Source organism: Lactuca sativa, chromosome 4 (assembly GCF_002870075.4).
Source record: "Lactuca sativa cultivar Salinas chromosome 4, Lsat_Salinas_v11, whole genome shotgun sequence".
NCBI classification, from domain to species: Eukaryota; Viridiplantae; Streptophyta; class Magnoliopsida; order Asterales; family Asteraceae; genus Lactuca; species Lactuca sativa.
Window position 1 is genome coordinate 43,314,177 of NC_056626.2, and position 11,540 is coordinate 43,325,716.

The 11,540-nt window shown below is 31.4% G+C and overlaps 2 protein-coding genes across 2 annotated transcripts; both read right to left on the bottom strand.

Annotated features, from left to right (window-relative positions):
* Nucleotides 1–2,242: 2,242 nt before the first annotated feature.
* LOC111914653 (LRR receptor-like serine/threonine-protein kinase RGI5) lies at nt 2,243–4,227 on the bottom strand. Its single transcript, XM_023910351.3, has one exon. It carries the CDS (start codon nt 4,078–4,080, stop codon nt 2,407–2,409), a length of 1,674 nt encoding a protein of 557 aa, XP_023766119.1. The 5' UTR covers nt 4,081–4,227; the 3' UTR covers nt 2,243–2,406.
* Nucleotides 4,228–5,639: 1,412 nt separating this feature from the next.
* Nucleotides 5,640–8,979, bottom strand: LOC111914654 (chlorophyll(ide) b reductase NOL, chloroplastic). Its single transcript, XM_023910352.3, has 12 exons — nt 8,580–8,979; nt 7,737–7,805; nt 7,363–7,424; nt 7,151–7,237; nt 6,977–7,044; nt 6,837–6,885; nt 6,610–6,753; nt 6,473–6,523; nt 6,308–6,358; nt 6,180–6,221; nt 5,958–6,068; nt 5,640–5,838 (listed from the first exon to the last, which is right to left on the bottom strand). Exons 1-12 carry the CDS (start codon nt 8,842–8,844, stop codon nt 5,791–5,793), a joined length of 1,047 nt encoding a protein of 348 aa, XP_023766120.1. The 5' UTR covers nt 8,845–8,979; the 3' UTR covers nt 5,640–5,790.
* Between the last annotated feature and the right edge of the window lie 2,561 nt (nt 8,980–11,540).

Here is an 11,540-nt window from a genome sequence, read left to right on the forward strand (position 1 = left end):
CCCAAGTCATCGAATAAAAAATAATGTCATCGTCCACACAAAATCTCAATAACAACCCAAACACATTAAGTATTGTAATACAATATGTATGATTGCTTGTTCCAAGCGAAATAAGTAGTGTCGTGGACCATCGCTAACCATGCAAAGAAGTTTTGAAATTGTCCCAACATGATGATATATGACTTGCTTAAGATCTTTAACTTATGTAATGATGGACATCAACACATAATTTGTGAAATAACCAAAACCCTAACCCTAAATCGTATAATGTTTGTTTGCGGGTGTATGGTTTTTGGATGCGACTGATTTTGGTGGATTGAACCTCGCATTGAGAACTACTACCACATGTATACAATGTTTAGACTGATGTGTTCCCCCGATATCAGAGATGACCAACTCTTATGGTGTTCTCAAAAACCTGTAAAAAATATGGTGTTCTTGCTTAAAAGCTTGCGAAATTTTCATAAAACATATTGTTTTTGTTTTTTGATGTGTAAATTTTAAATTTATACAAAATCAAAAGAAAAAATCATAAGGAAACTTACCTCTATTACGCCTTTGTATTCTTCTTCCTCATTTTATTTTCATATAGAATCTAGAAAGCTAAAAAATGCATTATGAAAAATTAGGATGTTTTCATTTTGGGATTTAAGTACGTGGATCACCAGATCAATTACATGCATCTGCCAATTTTACAGGAAAACTGCCAAAGCCGCAAACCAGTTGCGAAAATTCATATTATATTGCAAAAATTCATATCATATTGCTAAATTTAATTCTTTTTAAAAAGATTAAAAGATAGCTAATTTTATATGTACCCCAAATTGTTTCATATAACCTATGTGAGTTGGTAAGTGTGTGTATCCCTATGATTTAACAAATTATATGAGTGAAAAAGTATATATAATATCAATCTAAAAAGATTTGCCTAATTTATTATTCTTTTAATATATATATTTTTTGTAAATTCGTCATTGATCATTGTAAATAAATTAGTTGAAACTACCATAATACTATAAGTTTTGATTTGATATAGTGTTAAATGTGTCAGCATATAATATGTGTTTCTTTGATTTTCATATGGTGGTTGCATTTCAAAATCTCGAGAATATAATTAGGTGAAATTTTTAGTCTTAAATAAAAATCATTAAAAATACATGGTGCTAGAAAATTTTCCGCTGTATTATAGATTATGCATCTAGTCACATGATCAGTAATTTTGAACGCGCGTCGCATTCTCTTTATATACTTTTCGCGCCAAATCCCGAATTTGTTTTCGTTTCCATAAAATCCCTATACTGGAGCGTCTCCATTAACAAACCCTTCCATCTCTCTCAGACACACACACATACATTAGGTTTTTGCAACTGTGCACGGCGACGATGGTTCTTCGAGATCCGTTAACGCATTGCGAGCAAGAAAGTTAAGAAGATTGATGTAGAGACTACTTCCGGTTCAAACAAACGGGCAAAAAATGGCAGCGTTTCTAGTCTTTTACACGGTGTTATAAAAAAAAACCTAGATCTGATGAAAAAATTGTATGGATTTGTTACGTAATTATTATAAATCAGTTTGTGGTGTTATTTCAAATTTGAACGCACATGGTGCTTTTAAATTCTTACCAAAAAACCTACCTATTATGTGTTTCAATTTAGGATTCGCGATGTTACAACTTTGATGCTGTAGGTAAAAGGTGCAGCACCTTCTTTTAGGACTGGAAGGGTATTTAATCATACTTTTGAAATATTCAGAGCACTAATCTTAATTTCATAGAAAAATATGCTACATTGAAGTCCTGGAGGTGATTATATGCACAATTGCAGTGTTGAAGTCAAAATTAACAGGCTTGGGCATATGATGATGTTTTATAGAAATTTGTATCAGAGGTATTCAACGTTTTGATGATTTGTAACTCAAATTAGAAGTTCTATTATTGTAAGTAATATATAATTCTATATATATGTTTCTAAGAAAACTGATAATTGTTTAGAAATAATCTAGCCTGTCACTTGTAATTATTGGTTTGAACTCCTTTGTTTCTTCCACTTTTAAATTTCATATTTTAATGTCCACTTGATGAATATATGATAATTTGACCTGTGCTCATTTGCTTTACAGGATGTAAATCAAATGGTAGGTGATGATGATGAAGCTGCTTCACCTTCAAGAAAGGAATCAAATACTGAAGAAATGGTATGTAAAAAATTTGATCTTCTTGTAATAATAAAAGCAGTTCCACTCATTACTCAAAGAGATTTTGTTTTATATTTCATTTTGAATTCAACAAACATTTGGCTACAACTCTACCATGATTTATTACTCCCACCATCTAAACTAAAAAACAAAAACAAATAACATCATAATGAGTCAGCATCTTGCTGGCCCAAGTTGCCACGTGGTTTAACTTTAACCTTGCTTACATGGCGGCAACGGTTTGCCACATAAGCAAAGATTATGCGCATAAGCAGCTGATGGAAACACATTCAATGGTCTTCCTTGTGGGATTTCTCCACATAACTTATTTGCCCTGAAGTTAACATGCCCGAGTTGCTTAATCACCAATAAACTCACAGGTATCTTTCCTCCAATCAAATTGCTCGATATATCCAACCACCCTAACTTTGACAAACTCCCCAAACTTGGTGGAATTGTTCCTGTTACACGATTCCTTGAAATATCAAACCTTTTAAGGTTTCCAAGATTCGTGATTGTACTAGGAATATTCCCTGAAATTTGGTTGCTTGAAAGATCAATGTACTCCAAGAAACCACCTTTAGATAAAACTCCTGATAGCGACCCAAAAAGTTGATTTGAATGTAGATCAAGAAACCCAAGCCCATTTGGTAACACCATTTGTGACAGATTTACCCTTAGCTGGTTGTTTGAAATCTTGAGTTTCTGTAAGCTAGACATCTTCTTCAAGAAACCCGATACCCCTCCTGTAAAATGGTTATCAGAAAAGTCTATGGAGATCAATGACTCTGGTTTTGTAAAGATTGGTAAAACCCCTTTGAGATTACATCCAGCTAGATTCACATCTGACAGCTGTCGGCTTGTAATCCACTTAGGAACACTTCCAAGATTAAACTTATTGTAAGAAAGATCTATAGACAATAACGAAGGGATACCCTTTGATAACACCCCACTCAAAGGACCCGAAAGCTGATTTCTAGAGACATTAAGTTGCCATAGATTTTGTAAATTTGAAACAGAATCGGGTATTTGACCTACAAGCATGTTGAAACCTAGGGATAAGGTAGAAAGAGACTTTAACTGACCTATCCTAGCTGGCACTTGTCCAGTCAGCAAATTGTTGCTTAAAGACAAGTCTACAAGATTCTTTAAGTTACATAAGGAATCGGGTATCTGACCTGAAAAACGGTTGTTTGATAGGTCAAGAAATGTCATGTTTGACTGGAGTCCTAAAACTGTAGGGATAGTGCCTGATAACATATTGTAACTTAAATCAAGATACTCCAAACTTCCTAAATTTGGAAACTTTAAGGTACCCGAAAGCGAGTTTCTTGCTAAATTTATCTGAAGAAGGCTTTTCAATGTTCCTAAGGTTTGAGGGACAGGGCCAGTTAGGTAATTTCCACTCAATGAGAGAGTCTGGAGTGACTTCAGTTGTCCTAAACCTACAGGGATGGTTCCCTTAAGTGAGTTATCTTCCAACACAAGTTGTGTAAGATGTATAAGACCTGAAAAACTTGACGGGATTACCCCTGATAGCTTCTTCATCCCACTGATCACTAAAACCTTCAACAACTTTAACTCACCTAAAGTAGGAGAAATGATACCCTTCATGTAAAGGGCATTATTGCCAGATGATCCTTGTAAAACAACCCCAGTCACCCTCCCTGTGACTGCGTCACACTGGATACCTACCCAGTCTCCTGAACAACAATCTTTGCCTACCCAAGATGACAGAATACCGGAAGTGTCCTTAAAGATTCTGGCTTTGAATCCAATAAGGGCTGCCCTATCGACTTCTGAACATGAAGGGGTAGTTTGGGCTTGTGAGAGATGGAATAGGGACAAAATGGTCAAGATTTTGAAAACCCATGAAGGTTTCGGCATTTTTTTGATGTGGGTTTTGATTTGGTTGATGGAAATAAATGATGGGGTATTGGGATTTCAAGAGTCGGATATGAAAGTGTATAGAAAAAAAAAGGGTGTGAAAAAGGTTTAAAATCTATCTGTTTTTCACTTAGAGAAGAAGGCACTCCGTAATGATGAAAAAAGAACAATATGATATTGTTTTGGAGAATGTCCCCTTATTTATAGGGGGAACAATGACATGACATTATAAGAAGATTTGCTATTATAAATTACTTTTAACACCCCTCAACTTTAGGTTACTTTCATTTTGTACCCTTAGCATGCTATTTTTGTAGCTATAATGTGGAAGTAAAATAGTGTCAATTTTCTCTTTTGTTTCAAAAGTTTGTTATATATTGTGATTATATGTGTTTAGGTTATTAAACATTGTGATATATTAAGAGGAAAAAATATGAAGAGATTGATAAGATATAGGTAAAATGGTATACAATTTTATTTTTGAAACGACTGGTGTAAATTATTAATTTTTTGCTTTGCAAGAGAATTAAATAGTGGGACTTTTTTTTTTTTTATCTTGCATCAAAACAAATCTAATTTATGAAACAACGAAGAGTGATAAAAAGTGAAAAATGTTTGAAAATTGAGAAGCAATAAAATCCAAAGATGATGGGTTGGAATTGAAATTGGTTGGGTTGGGGGTAAAAAGTGAAAAATGTTTGAAAATTGAGGGGGAGCTTGACTTTCAATGGATTCACATGAGCGTGGTTTCACGAGTCCCCCAAGTCTATTTGTACCGTTTCGAACGTTGGAGCGCAATTATTCAAAATCTCTTTAAACTCAGTGCTACCAATTGTAAAAAACTAAAAACATGTTCATAAATTGTAAATAAAATTCATTTATCATTTATTCTATATAAGCACGTCAATAAATTTAATTACAACTAACTTAATTAAGATTAGCAATTCAAGACTTTAGTAACAATAATTTAACGTCTTATATTATACTAGTATTATGTTAGGCAACTTTATTAAAGTTGAGCAAGAATATATAAATAACTTAATATGTATCGTAACAAACTATTTAAAACTGAATTATTTTTCAGACTTTACCATCTTTTGTATGACACATATTAAAGATTGTTGTTTCAGTTTTATACTTTTATAGAACGTACCATTACTTTCAAAGGAATGAATGATATCTACTATTCATCACTTTATTTTCATACAGATCAAATTTTCAAATAAACCACCTTGTATTATTGACTTTTTACAGTGACTTTTAGAAGTACAAACTACTTTTTTCTGACTTTATAACCAACTTTTCAAATGCAATTATTTTGATTTAAATATCTACCCTTCTAAAAAAACCCAACGTCATAAAACCAGCCAAATTTGAAGTATAACAGTAAAAAACAATTATGTCATAAAAAGTAACCACTTTTTAGTTTTTTCCAACAACATGATTTTCAAAATTTACTTATTTTCACTACATCACAAAATCTAAAATCTCTTTAATCAGGGCGTACAAGATTTCTGAAACTGAAAGCAACCAAAACCCCAACCATGTAGCAAAAATGATGGTTTACAATTTTCTTTTTTTTTTTTAAACCAAAAATTTCGGTTACAATATACAACACCGTTTTTAATACTTTAGATATATACTACATTCTAAAACAAGTTTAATAAACAATTTTTGTAACTTTTTCAGTGGTATAAAATTGCAAAGACATCAATCTTCAACCAAGTATCTATTTCTTCTAGCTCCAAAAGCCAATCTCTACAAAAAAAAAAGAGTAACCCATGTTATAACGTGTCCGTATTCGGGTCGGGTTATATTTCCATATACGGATCAACCCGACCCGATCCGAATAGAGAAAGTGTTAGTTTGTTGCTTACAGTAAAAATTTGGGAGTAAGCTTTTAATCCGGTAAGAAAACGAATGTAAGTTGGCCTTGTTGATCCACTCATTGGTATTGATCTAATATTCGGGACAAGATACTTGGCAACCTACACAGTAATTTTCTTAAACATCATCTATCCAGATTAAAAAAAAAAAACATATTTAGCCTTGTAGCAGTAAATTGGTAAAACCAATATTTTCGTTTACAAAATATTTACCTCATCTGCTGGTTCTGCTAAAACATTTATAAAAAACTTCGCCTGCAACAACATAAATTTTAATTTTTATGAAAAGGAATAATATAAAATAGGAAAGTAAAATAAATTCAGCTAAACACAAATCAAACCTGCTTTGTGTTGGCACCTGACATTAGAAGATCCGTTGTAACCATTCCTGGCTGCAAATCAAAAATTCAATATACATATACATATATATACGTATATGTATATGTATATGTATACATATAGATATACGTATACATATACGTATATGTGAGAGAAGTGTAACATACCGATAAGTTATGGACAACAACATTGCTTACTTCTTGCATACGTAATTCCGCCTTGAGGAATAATTAAAGAAAGTGTATGATGTCAGAATGATAACAGATATCCAAACAAAAGTTACAAGGGTAAAAAAGTAATAAACCTGTAATGATTTTGTCAAATGTACGACACTACGTTTAGTTGCTCCATATGCAGCAAATCTAGGTGTTGGTCTTCCATCAGAACCTGCTCCATCAATATTGAATATATGTCCTCCTCTTGCTTGATTAAGCATCATTTTCATTGCCTAAAATATATAGAAAAACATATGATCCATGGTGGTTTGAGTTTTTTTATTTTTTATTTTTTATTTTATATAAGTTTTTTTACCTCCCGGCAACAAATCATTAAACCAAGTGTGTTTGTCGTGACAACTTCACTGATGATTGAAAATCGGAATTATTTATTTATCGAATAAAAAAAAAGTGATAATTGAAATAATGTTGAAAGAAAGAAGAAAGCTCACTCACATAAGATCCTCATCTGAAGCCTCTGCTAGAGGTTTATAGCTATATGCATTTGATCCCGCATTATTAATCTGCATTTGTTTAAAATGGTGTAAGAAAAGCAACATAATATATATAGTATGGTAATATTTAAGGTTAAATGCAAGGAATAAAAATGGCGATAAAAGTCCAAAGTACCCATATATCTATGTATTGGAGGTTTTCTTGTGCATATTTTACTAGATTTTTCACATCATTTCCATCACGAACATCACATTTTGTACCCTGCAAATACAAAAATACAATAAAACTAGAGATATTGTATGTACTATGTAATGTAACACATTAAAAAACTCAAACATTAATACAAAAGGAAATGATGGACAAAAGTATCTCTAGGTAGTAGGTACCCACACGTGCTGGACCCCACATTCTGTCCTTAAGGTTTGAAGAGCAGATTCTACCCTTTCAGCTGCATAAATTTGTTAGTTAATAAATACAATACATCATTTTCCATTCAAATACAACACTTATTCATGTAAACAAGAAGAAGAATGCAACATTATAATTTGTTTACTTTTCAACCAACTACGACCAATTTGCCCTTTAGGTCATGAAAGTTCTAATTGTGCTCTTTATTACTTGTCTATGTGGCATACACCTGTCATCCTATGTGGCTAAGTTGACAAGTCAATTTTTTATGAATCGGAAAATGTTATGCATTCAAAAAAAATGAAATGTATAATCACTCTAATATTTCATATTTGAACAAGCTTGTACTTACCAGACCTTGAGCATATTAAGACATTATCACCTGCTTTCAGAAACTCTTTAGCTAAGGCATAACCTATTCCTGAAAAACAGTATTTAAATCAGCAAGAAAACTACAATTTTCAAATAAACAATAACTCATCTTTATATACCAATCATCACCCTCATATTTTTTCCTTTAATTTCCATTTTCTCAAATGTTTTTTAAATATCATTTATCTAGACAACAGTTAATAAGATTAAAACAGACCTATGAGTGGATATCTACAAAATCTTTCTAGTAAGTTCAGTGATTTTCTGTACAAATTTTGACTTTTCATCAGTGCTGCTGCATTAAGTCAGTCAATATCTCATGAGGTATGATAATGACACCAGTGATCTTCATATTTCATAGGCCACTAGGAATAGATTATATAAGCATCACTAATGACTAATGACTAATGACTAATGACTAATGAACATGAAGTGGTAGAACCACCTTGAATGATCCATAGAAAAACTAGCTTAGACAAATTTAAGTTGCTTCCACTTTTGTTTATCAATAATAGTACACATTTACATCACAAAGTCACACCCTTTCAGGATCACATATTCGTTTGTAGTTGGGTACCAAAGTCTATGAACAAAGTAATCGAAACAATTTCCATTATTGTTTACAATACAAAACAATAAAGACTCCTAAATGCACATTTTAGGATATCCCATTTCATAATTTTGGAAAAATTTGCATCAAATCAATGAACAAAGTATAGAAATGGATAAGAAATCTCTGCAATTCACATCTGAAAACCTAGCCGACTAAAATAATTTATTTCCAGAGGGTAAACAATAGGAACAGAGAGAACGAAACTTGAACCTTTAGTGGAACCCGTGATTAAGATATTGTAAGGAGGAACCATCGGCTGAGATTTTCCAGGGGACGAGGAGCACACCGAAGGTTTTGAGATGAAGGGTTTTTCGCAGGGTAGAGTAGTGGAAAAAACGAATTTTCTGGCGAGGGGTAGGCGGAGATGGTGGTGGGGAAGAGAAGAAAGAATTGGACGACAGCTTAGTGATGGTGGAGGGGAGAGGGAGCAGTTGAAGTTGAAGATGGAAGAAGTAGCAGTTGCAGTAATCGCCATTTGAGAATGTGGAAGACACCTTCTGAGAATCTGAGCTCCGGTGTTGTTTCGGTGGTGGTCGAAGGTCGATAACAAGATAAAAACCAGCCCCCTTCCTCAGTACCAAGAAAAAAGAATGTAGTAACGATTTTACGTTTTCTTAATAAGACTCTTGTTAACTTCACAACAATTTTTAATCGAAAAAACCACTAAAAAATTAACATTTTATACACATTTTAATCCGTTAATCGTATTTTGCTCTTTTATTTTGTGTGTGTAAAAAAGTTATTGACCTTATTTTTTTTCATATTAATAAGAATAGTAGTTTGTTTGCCTTTTATTACCTTTTAATAAGATACAACTTTGAATCTGGTTCTTTTAGACCGTTTGTTTATCTCTCACTAGATACATACTTACATGTTGCATAGACAATAACTATATATTTCAAATATTTACATATCTATGCTTTTTTTAAATATAAAAATAGCGTTAACTTTGATAAAATAATTCTTATACTAAGTTGATATAAAACATTGATTATTTTGAATTATATGATACGATCGATATTTATCAAGACAATATAATCTCAATCGTCTCAATGTCATATACTTACAGGTTATTCATAAACAAAATTAAATATAATATATAATTTAATGCTATTTATAGTTTTTGTTCTGATTAATGATTTTTAAAAAATTTAGTTGTTTAACATTTGAATTTCTATTATTGTAATTATTTAAAACATCAAATATTGTTTTTTAAGGAAAATAATATAATTTTTTTTATATAATATTACTTTTAAGTTTGTTGTTGTAAGTCATTATAAGCTATTTATTTGGAAACACTTAATGATTATAAAAATATTTTTAGTTAATTTGGGATTACAATTTAAGTTTTGCATTTTATAACTTTTGGAAATTTATAAAATAATATATGGATTTTCTTTTAAGTTTAATTGACATTTCAAATTAAGTTAACCTTTTAACGTTATAGTTAAATTAATAATTCAAGTATTTTATGCAAATTATTTAAAAGTTGTGACTATAAAATAACAATTATTTACATACAAAAACATAGGCCTGACAATCGTGTCGTGTTCGGGTTGGTGTGTCGCATGTTGGCGGGTCAAAATATGTCAACCCAAACACGACCCATTTAAATATACAGGTCACATGTTGGCGGGTTTGGAACATAAACCCATATATGACCCACCAACCCATTTATTTATACGAGTTCACAAGTTGGCGGGTTCGTGGGTCAGATTTGGGTTCATGGGTCTGAATTTTAGATATTTAATTCTTAAACATTCAAATGAAAACTAAAAACATTAATAGAAACATGTTACAAATTTAGCCTTATAGGTTACGACTTATGACATTAGACCATCCACCACGAGTCATAATGTCGAAACATTTAAATGATCTATGAATAAATGATATATATTATGTAATACTTATTAAATATTAATACTTGATACATAAATACATTTAAAAATAAAATAATTTTTTTATTAACAATATAAACGGGTTGGCGGGTCAACCCGTTTATTTTTTGAGAAACCCATATATGACCCGTTTAATAAACGGGTTGGCGGGTTAGCGGGTTGGTGGGTTGAAAAACTCAACCCAAACCCATTTATTTCGTGTCGTGTCGCGTGTCGTGTCGAAAATTGTCAGCCCTACAAAAACATATCCAAACTAATAAGTTAAATGTAGTATGTTAAAAATTAAATATATTATTTTATAAGTAGAAGTAAAAGATGATACTTTAATATTGATGTTTAATTAATTTAGGATTACAATGTAGGTGTTGCACTTATTTAACAATATTAACCAAATTTATTATCATTATTACAAAGAAAATGAAAAGTCATGGGAGTTTCAAATATATGTGGTGAAATGAAAAATGCATCTTTTATAATATAGTATAAAAGATATAGATAAACATAGATATAGATATAGATTTTTACATCTGAAACTGAAATACATGTATGACCAAATAAGATGTGGGAAGGAGTCTGAACTGAAAAAAAAAACACGCTTACCCATCTTCTCCTTCTATTCACATACACACCTTCGCCTTGACCTTTTCTCTCCATCTTACACGCTTGAAAGTACAATGTTGTAATTGAAAGAAATGATAGAGAAGGGTACAATGATCATTTTTCTTATTCAACACAACAATTCAGAGGTTCCAACCAAACAACATGTTCAAAGTCAGATCTTAGAAATTCAGACCTCTTAAAAATTCAAAAATCTTAAAAATTAAGATCCTATCAAACAGCCCCTCAGTCATTGTTACCGACTAGTCCATGTTTAGTTCTCAGTTTGCACACATTTAGTTTTTTTTTTTTTTTTTTTTTTTTTTTTTTTTTTTCAAAATTAGTATTTGTTGTTTTTGTACATATTCAGTCCTTATGATGAATTTAATTAGGTTTTGATCATGTGACATCCTATACAGGACAATCATTAATGATGTGTTCTCATACGTGACTTATCTAGACAGTGAAATCATGCGTTATTGAATATGTATATATTTTACAACGAAAAACATTAATGACTAAATGTATACAAACTAAAAACTTAACAAATAGTCAATCGTAAGGACTGAATGTTTACAAAGCAACAAGTTAAATGATAAATTCTACGATAAAAACAATAATGACTAAATATGTTCACAATAAAAACTATATTATCCTTTTAGTTTGTTTTCCCTTT